The 19,213-nt window shown below is 45.8% G+C and overlaps 1 protein-coding gene and 2 non-coding genes across 3 annotated transcripts; 2 read left to right on the forward strand and 1 right to left on the reverse strand.

Moving 5' to 3' along the window:
* The first annotated feature begins 3,874 nt into the window (after positions 1 to 3,874).
* On the forward strand, positions 3,875 to 3,946 carry Trnag-ucc. Its single transcript has one exon. It is a non-coding gene; the product is annotated as a tRNA-Gly (tRNA).
* Positions 3,947 to 4,235: 289 nt separating this feature from the next.
* Positions 4,236 to 4,307, forward strand: Trnag-ucc. The gene has a single exon. It is a non-coding gene; the product is annotated as a tRNA-Gly (tRNA).
* A 467-nt stretch (positions 4,308 to 4,774) lies between these two features.
* LOC118404360 (uncharacterized PE-PGRS family protein PE_PGRS54-like) lies at positions 4,775 to 15,649 on the reverse strand. The gene is made up of 9 exons (XM_035803430.1): positions 15,532 to 15,649; positions 14,732 to 14,998; positions 13,304 to 14,254; positions 10,685 to 10,795; positions 9,285 to 9,398; positions 7,903 to 8,724; positions 7,139 to 7,270; positions 6,416 to 6,736; positions 4,775 to 6,188 (listed from the first exon to the last, which is right to left on the reverse strand). The coding sequence occupies exons 1-9, from the start codon at positions 15,647 to 15,649 to the stop codon at positions 5,134 to 5,136; spliced, it is 3,891 nt and encodes a 1,296-aa protein (XP_035659323.1). The 3' UTR covers positions 4,775 to 5,133.
* Positions 15,650 to 19,213: the final 3,564 nt, after the last annotated feature.

The raw sequence follows: 19,213 nt of genomic DNA on the forward strand, positions 1-19,213 counted from the left end.
CCCAGCTCCTGTCGGGCTGATCGGCGGGGAGCAGTTCGGCACTAACCCGGCGTTCTTTCCTCCCCAGCTCCTGTCAGGCTGACTGGCGGGGAGCAGTTCGGCACTAACCCGGCGTTCTCTCCTCCCCAGCTCCTGTCAGGCTGACTGGCGGGGCCCAGTTCGGCACTAACCCGGCGTTCTCTCCTCCCCAGCTCCTGTCAGGCTGATCGGCGGGGCCCAGTTCGTTACTAACCCGGCGTTCTCTCCTCCCCAGCTCCTGTCAGGCTGATCAGCGAGACGTAGTTTCGGAGTGGGTCGCAGTTTTGCACTAACCCGGTTATGATTCTCTCCTCCCCAGCTCCTGTCAGGCTGATCAGCGGGGCGCAGTGGTCTGATTTCTTAGTACCGAGGACGTAACTTTTGTGGGGAAACTTTAGGTTTTGACTCTGTATGACTGAGGATCGTCGATCGATTTAATGTTTTAATTGGTTAGAATTCGCCGTCGAACAACGGCACCGTCGGTTGACGTAATAAAGTAATTGTTGTATATTGTATTCGCTGTCGGACAGCAGCACCGTCGGACGGTGTGGTACAGTAATTTGTGTATATTGTATTGGCTGTCGGACAGCGGCACCGTCGGACGGTGTGGTACAGTAATTTGTGTATATTGTATTTGCTGTCGGACAGCGGCACCGTCGAACGGTTTGGTACAGCAATTGTTGTATATTGTATTGGCTGTCGGACAGCGGCACCGTCGGACGGTGTGGTACAGTAATTTGTGTATATTGTATTTGCTGTTGGACAGCGGCACCGTCGGACGGTTTGGTACAGTAATTGTTGCATGTTGTATTTGCTGTCGGACAGCGGGCACCGTTGGACGGTGTGGTACAGTACATACATCGTGTATGTTGTATTTGCTGTTGGACAGCGGCACCGTCGGACGGTTTGGTACAGTAATTGTTGCATATTGTATTTGCTGTCGGACAGCGGGCACCATTGGACGGTGTGGTGCAGTACATACATCGTGTATGTTGTATTTGCTGTTGGACAGCGGCACCGTCGGACGGTTTGGTACAGTAATTGTTGCATATTGTATTTGCTGTCAGACAGCGGGCACCGTTGAACGGTGTGGTACAGTACTTTGTTGTATATTGCATTTGCTGTCGGACAGCGTGGCCGCCGGACGGTGTGGTGCAGTATATGATTGTATGTTGTATTCCTGTTGGACAGCGGCACCGTTGGACGGTGTGGTATAGTACATGGTTGTATATTGTATTCGCTGTCGGACAGCAGCACTGTCGGACGGTGTAGTACAGTACATGGTTGTATGTTGTATTCGCTGTTGGACAGCGGCACCGCCGGACGGTGTGGTACAGTACATACATGGTTGTATGTTGTATTCGCCGTTGGACAGCGGCACCGTTGGACGGTGTAGTACAAGTACATGGTTGCATGTTGCATTCGCTGTCGGACAGCGGCACCGTTGGACGGTGTGGTACAGTACTTTGTTGTATGTGGTATTTGCGGTTGGACAGCGGCACCGTTGGAGGGGGTGGTGCAGTATATGACTGTATGTTGTATTTGCTGTTGGACAGCGGCACTGTCGGACGGTGGGGTGTAGTACATGGTTGTATATTGTACTCGCTGTTGAACAACGGCACCGGTGGACGGTGTGGTGAGATTGTTGGACAATCGTGTAGAGAATTCGTTGTTGGACAGCGGGGTGCGTCAGATGGTATAGTGGATTTTCGCTGTAAGACAACGGGCGCCGGTGAACGGTAATCGTAACTTTGAGTCGGTGTTTCATTTGATATGACGACAGGTTGTTGGATAACCTCAGATTTTGTTTGGTTTCTTGCATGGTTGGTGAACAAATCCATGGTAGGTAACAAGACCGTACGGTAGTACAGTGAAGACCTACCTTGTTGGACAGGTCAGAAGTAAAGGTCAAAGGAATGGAGGACACAATGGGAACAATGGAACTTCGGTTGTCATAATTAGATTGTGACCTTGGACGACATGCAATTTTCGATAAGGTCCGCAGCGTCTGCACGGTAATGTTGGATGGTGATTTTACCGTCGACTGAACCGGTGTTTGCGTTTCTTGTTTTGCAAGTTTTGAATAAAGACAAAGATCATGACGAGTTTCTCGTGTCACATTCCTTCCTACCATTGGATTTTCTGTGTTCCTGTTTATTGGCTACCTTTAGCTGGCCTAGTTCTCACTCGTGGACCGTGTTCAGCTCCCTTAAGCTGTTGCCACCCATACTGGCTTCGGCCTGGTGGTCCGGGAAGCGAGTGGGGCCTGTCCAGACTGAAATACATAGAACTGTGCGTAAAGGTCGACAGTTACAGGTTGGATACTGAGCAAGCATTGTGGTGATAGCTTTCTCTGCAGCTGGAATATTGTTCTTGTATACGCAGAGAAATCAATGTTTGATTTCCAACACGACGCAAGATGAGTTGAACTACTGTAAACCTGGGAGAGGTTGGTCTCAGGTAATCTCTAAGGGTTCTCTGTCTAATCGGACTGGTCGTCGACCATTCCACTGAGTTCGGATTGGACAGGTCCCACTCGAGCCGGACCTTAGGCGCCCAAGGAACTTAGCTGAGAACCAGGGATCAATCTGCATTCCTGAGGAACACCTAAAGACTGATGACTGTGATAGTCTTACACCCACCCTGTTGATAACAACAAGCATGCACAGCAGACCATAGGGACCACAGCAGACTGCTGTGTTGTCAAGGTGGCTTAATGCATACGTAGAGGGTTTTGTACGGAAAGGCACAGAGGTGAGGGAGTAAATATAAGGGATTGGGGGAATGAAGACAATAAGGATTGGGAAAAGGGAAAGGAGAAGAATAAGGATTGGGAGATGATTAAATGAAGGGAAATGTAGGAACTTAAATTAGGGGAATAATGGCACTCGGGAGAAGCGGGTGCCGAGGTCTTCTCACCCCAGTCCTTAACTCTCCACTGAGGCAACGTGAGTGGGAATATATTATGATTCCCAATGATATCACAATGGAATGAACTCTCGCGAGATCTCCACTCGCGTGAGTTCATGACATGTGATATAACTCCCCCTCTATTCACAAGTGAATCATGAGCCGGGCGGGAGGGACACAGCCTAGCAAGAGTAGACTAGTCTAGCTACAGTCCATGGTCAGAGGCAATGTAGGTTTCTAGTGTAGCCGCTTTTCACCAGAGGGATATCTCCGATCTGTGTGGATTATCCAAAGCTCCGAAGTTATATGCAACTACCACCCTACATGCGCTAGATGTTTGTGTACTGCAGGGATCAGAGTACACGAACCAAAGCAAGTAGTCAACTGGTTGTCCCAAAGCCTAAGCGAGAGACCTTCAGAAGATCAATAGCCTACCGTGGGCCCAATGTCTGGAACAGCCTACCGCCAGACACAAAGAGTGTATGGCTCTTTCTCATGTGGTACAGCAGTCGGAATAAAACCGAGTGTCAGTCATTTGGTACTTTGGGTAATGATAGTTGCCATATCATGTACAATTGTCGGTCAATAAAGTTCTGTTCAAGTGTAGGTGTCTTTTCTGTGTTATATCTGTACAACAGAGCGCAACACATGATATTAAGTTTCGGAGCAATTCTTCACCTTTTCTGCTGAAGAGGATATTAGTAGATGGGGGGAGCACGGGAAAGAAGTGCAGTCAAATTTTTAGCCCCCCCACCCACCCACCCCCTAAGTATTTTACGGGTAAGCATGGAATCTCGGATTCCACGATGCCTCGGTCTTCTCACCCCAGTCCTTAACTCTCCACTGAGGCAACGTGAGTGGGAATATATTATTTTCACAAGTAGTGTTGTCTCAGGACATAAACAGAAGAATCTTAACGTTGGCGATTATCTTAAAGAGTCACAAAGCGTTGGTGGTGTAATGGTCAGCATTGTTGCCTTCCAAGCAGTAGATCCGGGTTCGATTCCCGGCCAACGCATTAATCCTTTTTATATCCATTTTTACCTTGAAATAAAAATTCTTGAAGTTCACTCAGATATTGTCCTGTCCTTAATTTTTGTCTGACAAGTAATACAACAGAAACTGATCCATACATAATTGTCATTCGTCTGTCTAGTCGACGAGGACCGCTTCTGTCATCATCTTGTTTATCATTCAGATAGATCATCATGTACTAGTAGGATACAAGTCTGGCCCATAATAGATTTTGTTATTCGGACATACACAGAAGGCTCTAAACGTTCTCTATTCTCTTCCAGCGCCATGCGGCGTTGGTGGTGTAATGGTCAGCATTGTTGCCTTCCAAGCAGTAGATCCGGGTTCGATTCCCGGCCAACGCAATAAGAGTTTTAACACTCCATTTTCCTCTTTTCATTAACTGCTAATAGAATAAAAGCTACAAAATTCGATCGCTCATGGCTCTTATCATGAGGCGATGTTTTATGTAAAAGAATCATAAATGATCGTAGACTTGTATGTCTGTGAGTTGTTCCAATGTCTGTGAGCTGTTCCACAGGACTAAGTTCTTAACATTGTGGCAGCAATGTGGCTTAATACGATGGCCTAAAGCATTGCAACCTCCAAGCAGTGTAGTTGGTTTTCATGCCTCCCACACAAGATGGTACATAGGACAGCGCACAACTCCGTATCAATAGCCCTTGGGACACACAACCTTGAGCAATCACTACAGCATTGACTGGTCCACTGGTACAGACAGTGTGACAGACTGGTCGATTCGAAAAGTCGCCAGACTAGAAAGATTTTTTTGTGTGCGTAGTCCAGTTGTTAGCGGCCCTGCCCATGGAACTAGAAGCCGTGAGTTCGATTCCGGCTGTGTCGCTCACCCGACAAACACGTTACCGGAAAGGGTTGCCGTTTTAGGACGGGACGTTAAGCCGTGGTCCACTGTTCCATTGTCCATGTCGGAAAAAGCTAGTGGAATTTCCTCTGGTACAATGAATCTCTAAATATTGTACACAGCATCTTTCAGTTCTCTGTTGCGACCAGTGGAAGAGAAGGTCTTCGTTGAGCTAAATCGGATCGATATCACTTCCAGATATCAAATTTAAAAGCCGCCGGGCTACTTTCACAAGGGACGATTCTTGCCCAAAACAAGTCCTGATCCGAAGAAAGACTTTGCAATGCACTACATCTTTCGAGAGTCTGTTACAAAGGATCGTAGACTCTTGAGATAGTCAGAGAGAGCCCTGAATCCAAAAACTGTGTTATCATGACATAAACACAGTACAAAACTGTCAACGGGAGACTCTGACTGTAACTTAGCGACGATGTCCCCCCAACGAGATACTGTCGGAATTTGAAGGGTGGGCATGGGGTTTTCGTCAGATTCAGTGTGTATGTTAGATTGAACCTTTTCCATAATTCTTCAACACTTGAAGAACCGTCTGTCCCAGTGTCACCGTTACCAGATCCAGGTTTCCATCCAGGTGGATACGTACCGTTGCCGTACGGGCCGCCATTCGGAGTCCACCAAGATGGATACGTACCGTTTCCGTACGGGCCACCGTTGGGACTCCACCAAGATGGATACGTACCGTTTCCGTACGGGCCGCCGTTGGGACTCCACCAAGGTGGGTATGTACCGTTTCCGTACGGGCCACCGTTTGGACTCCACCAATCCGGATACGTACCGTTTCCGTACGGGCCTCCATTCGGGGTCCACCAAACTGGATACGTACCGTTTCCGTACGGGCCGCCATTCGGTCTCCACCAATCCGGATAAGAACCGTTCCCGTACGGGCCACCGTTCGGACTCCACCAAGTTGGGTACGTACCGTTTCCGTACGGGCCACCGTCCGGACTCCACCAATCTGGATATGTACCGTTTCCGTAAGGACCACTAGTCGAAGTCCACCAATCCGGATATGTTCCGTTACCATACGGGCCTCCATTCGGCCTCCACCAATCCGGATATGTACCGTTGCCATACGGGCCACCGTCGGGACTCCACCAAGCTGGGTACGTACCGTTTCCGTACGGGCCACTAGTCGAAGTCCACCAATCCGGATATGTACCGTTGCCATACGGGCCACCGTTGGGACTCCACCAAGATGGATATGTACCGTTTCCGTACGGGCCACTAGTCGAAGTCCACCAATCCGGATATGTACCGTTGCCATACGGTCCACCGTCCGGCCTCCACCAAGATGGATACGTTCCGTTACCGTATGGTCCACCGGTTCCTGGGATCGAGTCATTCCCTGTAGAATACGTATATGATATATAATCAAAGTTTGATTCAATTACCTGGCGTCAGAAATCAAGAACTGGAAGTACGAATAGCATCATTTTTGACGGAGGTACATCATTTCGAACAAATAGAACCCCTGTTCTATATAGAACACCTGCATAGAACAGGGGGTTCTATTTGTTCGAAATAGTGTTCGACAGGTTCGGTCTATTGTTCGCGGTAAAAAAAATCCTTTACCTGTTGTGATTGCGAAGAAGTTCATTTCCGTGAGGAAAGGCTGCCCTCCCCCGTAAGTCTCCGTGACCACGAACCTCCAGTACCGAGCCGTGGCCTCAAAACCGCCGAACTCCTGCGTCTCACTCGTCCCGTTCAGTACGTCATCAACAGACACCACGTCCTCCCAGCTGTACGGGCTCCCGCCCTGCGACATCTGCAGCGTGAAGGCGGCGATGTCGTGGGTGGTGTCGCCGTAGTTGTTGACTGAAATACCGGTCAGAGTTTGTACCTGGGTGAGGTCCAGGACTATGTACCAGCCGCTGGAGTTGTCATTGTTGTTACCTAGAGAGAACGAAAGATTAACAACAATGAATGGAGGAAGGTATGAAGGAATGAAGGAAGGAATGAATGAAGGAAGGAAGGAGGGAAGGAAGGAAGGAAGGAAGGACTGAAGGAAGGAAGGACGGAAGGAAGGAAGGAAGGAAGGACTGAAGGAAGGAAGGAAGGAAGGAAGGAAGGAAGGAAGTAAAGAAGGAAGAAAGGAAAACTGTCTTGGTAGTAACATTTTATAGTGAATTTAGACAACCCTGTGATTGTGATTGTAAAACATATCTGTTTCTTTGTTTCTACATTTCACCATTGCAAAGAAGCGAGAAGTCGAGCTCAGTAGAAGGCAAATCCTTGTGCTCGGTTCACATTGATTAACTGCATTTCTCAATTAATATATATACATGTAGTCGGTACCTTGTGGGTTCCAATACGTTGTACTGTTCCCATCCAACACTTTCCCTGCGTCGTATGTTACCCCGTTGCTGTCGACGTGCGGTGTGCCGGTGGAGTCAACAACCCATGAGGGGTCCATTGTCAGCCATTCACCTAGTGAAAGGGGTACAGAATCGTTAATCAAGCTATATGTTTATAGAACAAAATATAGTTTGCAGTTCCAGAGCAAGCTGCTAGGGGGCCCAAACATGACTCGCCTTTTCCTTACATCACAAGCTATCTGGCGCCAAAATATTTAGACCGTACCTTCTCCAAGTCAAAAGATACAGAAATATAGACGTTCTGCTGCAGTGCCCAGATTACATACTAGGGGGCCCAAAATTGACCTTGACCTTCGGCTTCCCAACACCTGCCTACAAACCACGTACCATCTTAATCCGTTAAAAGGTTCTTGAGTTATGCAGGCTACAAAAATATGGAAACACACACACACAAACACGCACACAAATACATACACTCACACAGACACACCCAGAAATATCGCCATTTTCATGGATAAAAAGAGAACGGAAAGCATTCACGTAATTTTTGTCCAAGCAGTCTAAATTGCAATATTTTGAAAATAAAGATTGTGTAGTGCAATTTATATGAAACCACCGTCATTGACGTGATATCCCAAAATATCATATTTTTCAACAACAGATATACGTTATGTCACCCCGTAAATACTTGCGTAGCCTTTCAAAGACATGATTTTGACACGGAAAAGATACCATGATACGTACCGTTGGCATAAGGGTCTCCACCAGTCCCGGATTCAGGGCGCCACCAGGGAGGATATGTACCGTTTCCGTACGGTCCACCGTCCGGACTCCACCAATCCGGATATGTGCCGTTGCCATACGGGCCTCCATTCGGACTCCACCAATCCGGATATGTACCGTTTCCGTACGGTCCACCGTCCGGCCTCCACCAATCCGGATATGTGCCGTTTCCGTACGGGCCTCCGTTCGGACTCCACCAAGGTGGATATGTACCGTTACCATACGGGCCGCTAGTCGAAGTCCACCAATCCGGATATGTACCGTTGCCATACGGGCCTCCGTTCGGACTCCACCAATCCGGATATGTGCCGTTTCCGTACGGGCCTCCGTTCGGACTCCACCAATCCGGATACGTACCATTTCCGTACGGGCCACCGTTCGGACTCCACCAAGCTGGGTACGTACCGTTTCCGTACGGGCCGCCATCTTCAGGATACGTCCCGTTTCCGTATGGCCCATCTGGGTACGAACCGTCCCCTCCAGGCGTATACGTACCATTAACATAAGAGCTGTTACCACATGGATACGAGCCATTTCTACACGGCCCACCTCCTCCATGTGGGTACGTGCTGTTACCGTACTGGTCACTACCGTTTCCAGACTGACCAGGGTACGTTCCATTCCCGTATCCGGGTGGGTAGGTACCGTTACGGTTGGGATACGTGCCGTTTCCGTACGGCCCGCCTGTGTTGGGCCCGTAATTACCGGATGAGGAACGTGTGGTTGCCGCAGCTGTGGTGGTAGGAGGAACCCAGTCTGGATATCTTGACGGGAAAAGTGGTGCTGGAAGTAGATGAGAAAAAGTGCGATTACTCTCTCTTTCTCTGTTTTCCTTGGTTTGTCTGTTTGTTTGTCTTTCTGCCTCTCTCTCTCTCTCTCTGTCTCTCTCTGTCTGTCTCTCTCTCTGTCTCTCTCTGTCTCTCTCTGTCTGTCTGTCTGTCTGTCTCTCTGTCTCTCTCTGTCTCTCTCTCTCTTTCTTTCTTTCTGTGCACTTCATTATTACTGCCTCTGTTTCCATCTCTCTATCTCTCTTGTCTGATAATGTCACATTTTCCCTCCAAGACATAATGAATCCAACAACCCACAGCCTCAACGGCTAGTCTCTACCAGACTCCGGTCTGGACGAAGTAATAGGTGACTTTGGCCAAATTAGGAATAAAAGCCTAGAAGTAGTTAATTGGCCTAGGAGTGAACTATCTGGACGGCGGATAGCTGCCTAGGCTGCAAAAGACTGACTGAAATCCCATGGCAACTTATAGATATTTGTCCCAAGTTCTTCTCTTTTTTCACCCAGCTGACACAAGGCCGGCCTCAAAACTACTTTTTTTATGAAAGATTCTCACCACAGAAGTTGATATCCTCGTCTCCCGCGTCGTTACAGTCCTGATATTCGTCGCAGATGAAGTGTTCGGGGATACAGATCCCGTCGCTACATTCAAACTGGTCCGCTGCGCAACCTGGAAAATGCATTGTGTAATCATAGGACATAGGAATTTTCTCTTACACAACCAGTTTATCTCACCTGCTGACGTTTCGATGTCTGTCAGACATCTTCCTCAGAGCTTCTAACTGGAGTTCTGCTTCTCGCCGCTATATGTAGCCGATGTAGGTGGCGCTTTTCCTCTGAGGAAGGTGTCTGACAGACATCGAAAAGTCAGCAGGTGAAATAAACTGGTTGTGTAAGAGAAAATTCCTATGTCCTATGATCCACCAACCTGATGAAATTATTTTCGGAAATTGTGTAATCATTCCGATGTCACAGCTCAAGCACAGCCAGCATCACGTGTAGGAACGTTTAAAGCCAAGGACAAGAGCACTACCCTGATTTTTGGAGGGTATTCATGGAGAAAATGAAAGCACGAACAACCGTATGTTTTCTTTGCCTAAAATGATTGCAATCTTAATCCAAACATTGATGTATCAACAACTAAAGGAGTCAATGAACAATGAACAATAAACAATAAAAGAAAAGAGCCATAATAGCCGCTAGAGTTCTTGTCCATGCCTTTAAGATCTTCATCAGTAATGAATGAATTCTTAAGGGCTACTGTCTGTACTTTTGCATTGTCAATTTAGTGACAGCCGTCATGTAGAAACTTTTAGCCATATTTGGTCGACAAAGCTTATTTCTGCTATAGTGGCCACAGATATATGTGGCCCAAGGGCTATAGAAATGGAGATAGGCACCGCCCTATTCACCGAAAGAAGTGAGAATGGTTATCAAAATTATAGTAATAAACTGGTGAGTAAGGATAGCCCGTGTGCATCATACGTGAATTACGCACCCTCTGGTGATTTCTTTCAACAATTATCTATGAATTTGAATTAGTAAGTGTACTTAACACCACTCTGCTGTAAGCATTAAAGCACGTGTTATGAAGTGTGTGATCCTAGTAATTCTCACCACACCTCGCTTGTAAATTCATCTAAAACATATCCTACAAGCACGACTGCCACCAGGAATCATAAAAGCATATAACACAATTCACCTTTTTTTTTATGCGGGTAACATTAACCTATATATGTTGTATTCAGAAGTAGAGGTTTTTAGGGATGTTAAGGCGACTAACGGTAGTTTCAAATTACAAAATTTTCAAAATCTTGCAGTGTGAAACGTCCATCCCCAAGTACCATGTTGTCAAAACCAACGGATATAGGTTACCCCGCGGATAAAGCTTCTTCATTAGCACCCAATTATGCACCACCAGACCACCGCAGATTTTAGCCTTTGTGGCTAACTTACGACAGTCTTGTTCGTCGCTGAAATCCTCACAGTCGTAAAAATTGTCACACACAGTGGAGTGAGCTATGCACACGAGGTTTAGCACGCACTGAAACTGGTCGTCCCGGCAGCCTGGAGGAAGAGCGGTACAGTACAAATTGTCACACACAGTGGAGTGAAAGAAAAGTGGAACAGTACAAATTGTCACACACAGTGGAGTGAAAGAAAAGTGGAACAGTAAAAATTGTCACACACAGTGGAGTGAAAGAAAAGTGGAACAGTAGAAATTGTCACACACAGTGGAGTGAAAGAAAAGTGGAACAGTAAAAATTGTCACACACAGTGGAGTGAAAGAAAAGTGGAACAGTACAAATTGTCACACACAGTGGAGTGAAAGAAAAGTGGAACAGTAGAAATTGTCACACACAGTGGAGTGAAAGAAAAGTGGAACAGTAAAAATTGTCACACACAGTGGAGTGAAAGAAAAGTGGAACAGTAAAAATTGTCACACACAGTGGAGTGAAAGAAAAGTGGAACAGTAGAAATTGTCACACACAGTGGAGTGAAAGAAAAGTGGAACAGTAGAAATTGTCACACACAGTGGAGTGAAAGAAAAGTGGAACAGTAAAAATTGTCACACACAGTGGAGTGAAAGAAAAGTGGAACAGTAGAAATTGTCACACACAGTGGAGTGAAAGAAAAGTGGAACAGTACAAATTGTCACACACAGTGGAGTGAAAGAAAAGTGGAACAGTAAAAATTGTCACACACAGTGGAGTGAAAGAAAAGTGGAACAGTAAAAATTGTCACACACAGTGGAGTGAAAGAAAAGTGGAACAGTAGAAATTGTCACACACAGTGGAGTGAAAGAAAAGTGGAACAGTACAAATTGTCACACACAGTGGAGTGAAAGAAAAGTGGAACAGTAAAAATTGTCACACACAGTGGAGTGAAAGAAAAGTGGAACAGTACAAATTGTCACACACAGTGGAGTGCGCTATGCACACGAGGTTTAGCACGCACTGAAACTGGTCGTCTCGGCAGCCTGAAGGAAGAGTAGTACAGTAACAGTAACAGTAAAAATTGTCACATACAGTGGAGTGAGCTATGCACACGAGGTTTAGCACGCACTGAAACTGGTCGTCTCTGCAGCCTGGAGGAACAGCGGTACAGTACAAATTGTCACACACAGTGGAGTGAAAGAAAAGTGGAACAGTACAAATTGTCACACACAGTGGAGTGCGCTATGCACACGAGGTTTAGCACGCACTGAAACTGGTCGTCCCGGCAACCTGAAGGAACAGCGGTACCAGTCATATCGTTATGCTACAGCAACTTGATATGATTTTGGCAAAAGTTAGAAGTTTCAAACAACATCCGTTGTTAATTGTCACACACAGTGGAGTGAGCTATGCACACGAGGTTTAGCACACACTGAAACTGGTCGTCTCGGCAGCCTGGAGGAAGGAGCGGTCATACCATTATTAGTAGTACTAGTAGCAACTTAGCAACCGTATACTGTATCAATTAGTTGATCTGTGCATGTTAAAATTAAGGGCTAATGACCCTCCCCGAGGTGTATATGGCATTATAACGCCTGGTCCTTTGCCATAAACACCGAATAAAACCACCGAGAGAGCCAATGCCTGCATATCCCTTATTTTCCTATGTATTGCTCCTTCTAATTGGCCGGTGTCGGTGTCAATTCATTCTGACCAATCAGAACTTAAGGAGCGATAAACACCGGGCTGGCCGGAATCTATGTGTTACGGCATAATAACCAAGGTGGGAGAGGGGCTTCTGATTGGTCCGCGGCGCCTGACTATATGATAATTTAGATTATTCACTTGTAATTAGCCCACATACAATCATGTCATGTTGGAACGTTAGTATCAAAAGTGAGCCAGTGTTACATCCATTGCATCAGGTTGGTACGTCACTGAATAGAATGACTTTTTTACGAAACATTGTTTAATTCTCACCAACGTTTCGGTGACCGTCTGTCACCTTCTTCAGGGCATATACTAGTACTTTACGTTTTGTAACCGCATCTAAACTGTGATCAGCGACACCTGTCCTAGCCTCGCATGCTGCAGTACAATGTGAACCACTCAAGATTGCCCTGAAAAAATGTTGATGAGAATAAAGCGACAGATTTGTAAAAAAAAAGGATCTTTATTCTGAACTAACTTAGTTTTCAGATTCAGTTTACATTATAGTCTTGATCTTCCTTGCACTTGGTTCACTTCTTGTGGGTGTAGCTGGTTTGTAGCTTTAAAGCCTCACTTGGTATCCAGATTATGCCTTCTTATTATATACGTAGTGTATCTATATGTTGCCACTTAAATTTTACTGTGTTGCACGTGCTGATGTAATTTTCATGTGAGGGAGGGCAACTTGTAACCCATCAGTTTGAGATGAATACAAGCGAACAAATAAGTTCTAAGATCCAATGGACCGATCCTGTCGAACGCCATATCGAACAAATAGAACCCCTATTCTATTTCGAACACGTCCGTCAAAACCTGTCCCCGTGGGACAAATGTCTATTTTTGACGGAGGTGTTCGAAATAGAACCATGATCGAACAGGGGCGGGGTTTTGGGATCTGTCCATTATAAAGAATTTTAGAATTTCTCACTTGGTTTGTTATCAGAGCCCGAGTCTCCTCCTCCGTCAGTACCACCATTGCTGCCACCGGTATTGTTACCAGCACCCGCACCGGTGCTGTTACCAATGCCGGCACCATTGCCGCTGCCTCCGGTACCGCCACCATTGCTGCCACCGCCTGTATCTCCAGTTCCACCAGAGGAGCCACCACCTCCAACGCCTGTACCTCCACCGTTGTCTCCGCTGTCACCAGTACCTCCATTGCCATCTGTACCTCCACCGGTACCTCCACCAGCGCCTCCACTACCATTTGTACCTCCATCGGTTCCAGTACCCCCACCTCCACCGATATTACCACTACCATCTGTACCTCCACCGGTACCGGTACCTCCACCCGTACCTCCACTACCATCTGTACCCCCACCTCCATCCGTACCTCCACCGGTACCGGTACCCCCACTACCATCTGAACCTCCACCGGTACCGGTACCTCCACCGGTCTCAGTACCCCCACCTCCAACAATACCACCGCCACTATCTGTACCTCCACCGGTACCTCCACCATTTCCTCCTCCCGTGCCTGTACCTCCACCGGTACCTCCACCGTTACCAGTACCATCCGAAGGGTTCGAGGTTCCTTCTACGGTGTAGTCCGTAACTGCGGTGTGATCGTCCGTGGATTCCGTGGTTGTAGAATCACCACCTTCTGTACCACTGTTACCGGTTGACGCAGTTGGCGATCCACCTAACCCTTGGTTGTTGTTAGATTCTGTAGCTTCTGTTGAATCTTGATTATTAGAATCTCCTGATGACCCAGATGCAGACGTTGCTTGGGATGATGCCATCTCCTCTAGTGATGTTTGTACATGTGTGGTGGCCATGGTTGTGGTCATGAGCGTTGTAGGAAGCGCCGTTGTAGTCTCCGGGGTGGTTGTGATTGTTGTCGTTGTCAGTGTGGTCGTCGGTAGTGTTGTCGTTGGAACTATAGATGCAGGAATAGTAAAAGTTACATGCGACCGTAAGAAGAATTTAATTACCTTGTAGAAACATCCCTTTTAGGTATATTCTAGCAATAACATGAAAACCTTCCCATTGTCACATTTACTAAGACACAAATTTTAATATCATGACGTACTCACAATGAAAAATGCTAATTGCAGGTACAAAGCTATTTTGCTACTGTAGAAAATAGATAGTACCAAGAATATCAATGATCGCAGACCTCACACGCTTGTCAATACTTTTTGCAACCCTTCTAGACCCACCTACAAGCACAATAACACTTGGGATGATTTTGAAATCCTGCTTTGTGTACATCAAACATTGCAGAAACACATGCAAACATACATAGATATACAAATAGACAAACCATAAAATCTTCACTTTCGTAAAATGAGGTTATCTTTAGAGTAATTTAATTTTTACGATTAATGAAAATAAACATAGATGCTGTGGTTACCGCAGTTCGGTACGGGACAGTCGTGGAACGAGAGCTGGTCATCATTATACGGGTTGAGGATGAAACAGTACGGCTTCCTGTCAAACTCCGGAGTCGGGTTCCTGCAGAAGTTCTCCTCCAGATGGTAACGCTCGAAGTCGCTGGGCCTGTAGAAGGCTCTGACCATGGGGGAACTCCAGGGGAGGCAGTCCAGGCTCGACGTGGTGAAGTTGATGGTGCCCCGGTAGGTTTCGCCTAAACCGTCGTAGCATTCCCTGAAGGGGTCGGCTAGAACGACAAAAGAACATGCAACAACATTGAGTCACTCTTTCTACTAGAGGCTGTGACCTAAGAGTGTCCAAAGAATTGACAGATCACTCAACTAATTTCATTATTAAAGAACTCCAGGGGAGGCAGTCCAGGCTCGACGTTGTGAAGTTGATGGTTCCCCGGTAGTTCTCGCCCAAACCGTCGTAGCATTCTCTGAAAGGGTCGGCTAGAACGACAAAAGAACATGCAACAACATTGAGTCACTCTTTCTACTAGAGGCTGTGACCTAAGAGTGTCCAAAGAATTGACAGATCACTCAACTAATTTCATTATTAAAGAACTCCAGGCAGTATAAGCTGGACGTGGTGAAGTTGATGGTTCCCCGGTAGGTTTCGCCTAAACCGTCGTAACATTCTCTGAAAGGGTCGGCTAGAACAAACAAAAAAATGCAACAACATTGAGTCACTCTTTCTATTAGAGGCTGCGCTGTTGAGACCTCTGAGCGTCCAAAGATTTGACAGATCACTCAACTAATTTCAATATTAAAGAACTCCAGGGGAGGCAGTCCAGACTGGACGTGGTGAAGTTGATGGTCCCGCGGTAGGACTCGCCTAAACCGTCGTAACATTCCCTGAAGGGGTCGGCTAGAACAAAAAAATGAAACAACATTGAGTCATTCTTTCTACTATAGGCTTCGACCTATGAGTGTCCAAGGATTTGACAGATCACTCAACTAATTTCATTAAGAACTCCAGGGGAGGCAGTCCAGGCTCGACGTGGTGAAGTTGATGGTACCCCGGTAGGTTTCGCCTAAACCGTCGTAGCATTCCCTGAAGGGGTCGGCTAGAACAATAACAACAAAAACATGCAACAACATTGAGTCACTGTTTCGACTATAGGCTGCGACCTATGAGTGTCCAAAAGAATTGACAGATCACTCAAATAATTTCATTATTAAAAAATTCCAGGGCAGGCAGTCCAGACTGGACGTGGTGAAGTTGATGGTTCCTCGGTAGGACTCGCCTAAACCGTCGTAACATTCCCTAAAATGGTCGGCTAGAACAAAAACATGCAACAACATTGAGTCACTCTTTCTACTATAGGCTTCGACCTATGAGCGTCCAAAAGAATTGACAGATCACTTAACTAATTTCATTATTAAAAAACTCCAGGGGAGGCAGTCCAGCCTGTAAGTGGTGAAGTTGATGGTGCCCCGGTAGGACTCGCCTAAGCCGTCGTAACATTCCCTGAAGGGGTCGGCTAGAACAACAACAACAAAAACATGCAACAACATTGAGTCACTCTTTCTACTAGAGGCTGTGATCTATGAGTGTCCAAAGAATTGACAGATCACTCAACTAATTTCATTATTAAGTTAAAGAACTCCAGGCAGTATAAGCTGGACGTGGTGAAGTTGATGGTTCCCCGGTAGGTTTCGCCTAAACCGTCGTAACATTCTCTGAAAGGGTCGGCTAGAACAAAAATAAAAACATGCAACAACAGTGAGTCACTCTTTCTACTTTCTCAAACAAGATGCAACAAGGAAAGGGACATTACCACACGTGGAAGTCACCACGGAAATACTTAAACATTAGCCAGGTACTTGTAAACCGGGCCCGTCAACTGAACATTCTCTAAAGGGGTCGGCTAGAACACAAACATTGACAAACATCCTGTGTGGAGTGGGGTAAAATCTAGTACCATTTGACTCATTCAGTCAATTTCTCAAACATGGAAATACTGTCATCTAACATCTAGTGTAGAGTGGGAATATATAACTCCTTGGTTTGACTCACTCATTCAATTTCACAAACTTGCATAAACTGTCAACAAACGTAACATCTTGTGTAGATTGGAAATATAAGCATAGATTCACACTAACTCTCAGAGCTATTGATGAAGGCAACGACTAATAATTGTTATCTCATATTCACGGCAGACTGCGCCTAATGTAACTCAGTACTCGTCTCAGCACCATTTGCTTTCACGCCTTGGGAGACTTGAGACTTTATTTGAAAAGGTTTACTCCTTTTTTCTTGAAACAATGGAAGACGAAAGATCCTACTTTTTTCTGTATTGCGTGAGTGTTGTGATGGTAAAAGCATTATGATTTTATTTTAGTCTCTGTATAGGTGGAGAAAATAGATGAAATTTGGTGGCTTCTAGAAACAAAGCCCTTCAATCGTGATTGTAGAATGGAATGTGACGGAAAATAAATGTAACTCGCCTTCGAACATGTTTACGGTACAGTGCATTAATCACTATTGCAGTGAAAATGATAATAAATTGAGACTGCCCATGACTCTCTTCATTGTCTGTTTTCTGTTGTAGATTGTACATAGCGTGTACACACAGTGGTCCAATGACTCAGACTTTATCACATTAGAAGTCCCACCTTAAGAGTTGTCAGCGCCCATTAACCTTTGATATTAGAGACAAAACACAAGTAAAAGCATACGTCGACTGGAGTTAGCAACATTGTCCATTACTGTTACTTTGAATGGATCGGCACAGAAAACAGGACACCGTGTAATGTTAAGATTGACAACATCAATTTATGTTCATTTTGGTAAATGCATTGATTCCGAACTGGCATACATGTAATTTGAAGTTCAGTGTCATTCATCTTACAACGTAAACATGGTAATCAGAGATAGCAGACTTAATGTAACTCATACATTCGCATATACGCCCCCCACCCCAACCACACACATAAATCCACGCACATACCGACACTTAGCGCACACATGCACACACACACACACATACACATACACAGACACATTAACACACACACACACACACACAAACTCACACACACCGACATTCACATAAACACACACATACATGAACATTAACACACAGACACACGCATACACACACACACACACACACACACACACACAAGCACACACACGCACGCACATACAAACACACACACACACATACTTTCTAGACCTTTGTCTTCTATAACAGTTCTGAACTCACGTGTAGTCTGAGAATAGTCTAGAATCGGAGATCCTTCTGTGGGAACAGCTCGTCCTGCTGTAATGGCTTGAACAGTAGCCGCTGATGTGGTGGACATTTGCCCTATTCTGTTAGTCCGAACTGAAGTAAACAATCTCCCAACTGTTGTAGATTCAGCAGTAGGTAACAACGGCCCAGCTGTCGACGAATGTCTCAAAGTATTGGATAGAATAGATGTTAATAATGACCGCCCTGTAGTATTTGGCTGGCCAGTTTGTGAACTGTGCCTGGCCCTTGTTGTTGGAGAGCGTCTGGACTGGCTAGAAGCTAAGGTGTGACCAATTGTTGTTGGTTCCTTTGTGGTGTAAGATACTACAGAAGTCCATGACAGTTCAGTAGTCTGAGACTCATCCGTAGATTGTTCGGATGTCGGAGACTGTCTTACAGGTGAAGAATCTCTTGTAGTAGAGGACAAAATAGAAATCAACGACCGTCCTGTGGTCGCAGACTTCCCCGTTGGTGACGAATTTGCAGTTGAGGACTGTCCAGAACTAGGAGACTGACCAGCAACCACAGAGGACTCAGTAGAAGTCTGGGGCTGCCCAGAGTTCTTAGCTTGACCGGAGAGTGTTGCGTAGTTTCCAGATGATGTCGATGACAATCTAAGGGCCAGTGAGTACCCAGGTGACATGGTGGAGGACTGAGATGCGACGATCGGCACCAGGATGAAGATGATGACGTTCTCAATGACCAACATTTCTGTAGACTAATTCTTCTCTTGCTGAAGAACTCCCTGGTGACGTAGATTGTTTAGCTTCCTGGAAAATAAAACACCGCGGTGCCTTTAGTCCGATTAGAGTCAGTTTTAAGGGTCATCGTAAGAATAGTTTTAAGAAATACCTGCAGATAGATGATCGTAGATGTGCAAAAGTTAGATACGACAGGTCGTTCAATCTAATACAACCAGCTGCTGCCGTTCCGCGTGCCTGCGAAGCTGGTGTGTTACGCCGAAGAGTGGTTATACCGGCTATATAGAAACAGATACTGATACAGATAGAGAAATGGCATAAGATTCTAGCGAAACGATTTTTTGTTATCTTGCCATTGTTATTACTATTGCTATAAGTTTACAATGTTCTTTGTAATTGGTACACTAAAAATAAACTATTGACTTGAGTGTAGCGCCGCATTGTCCTTGCCTTTGTCTTAAACAAATAATCAATGCTTTATCGCTCAGAAAATCGATATGGATTTCATGCAAGTCTT

Source organism: Branchiostoma floridae, chromosome 17 (assembly GCF_000003815.2).
Source record: "Branchiostoma floridae strain S238N-H82 chromosome 17, Bfl_VNyyK, whole genome shotgun sequence".
In the NCBI taxonomy this organism is placed as follows: domain Eukaryota; kingdom Metazoa; phylum Chordata; class Leptocardii; order Amphioxiformes; family Branchiostomatidae; genus Branchiostoma; species Branchiostoma floridae.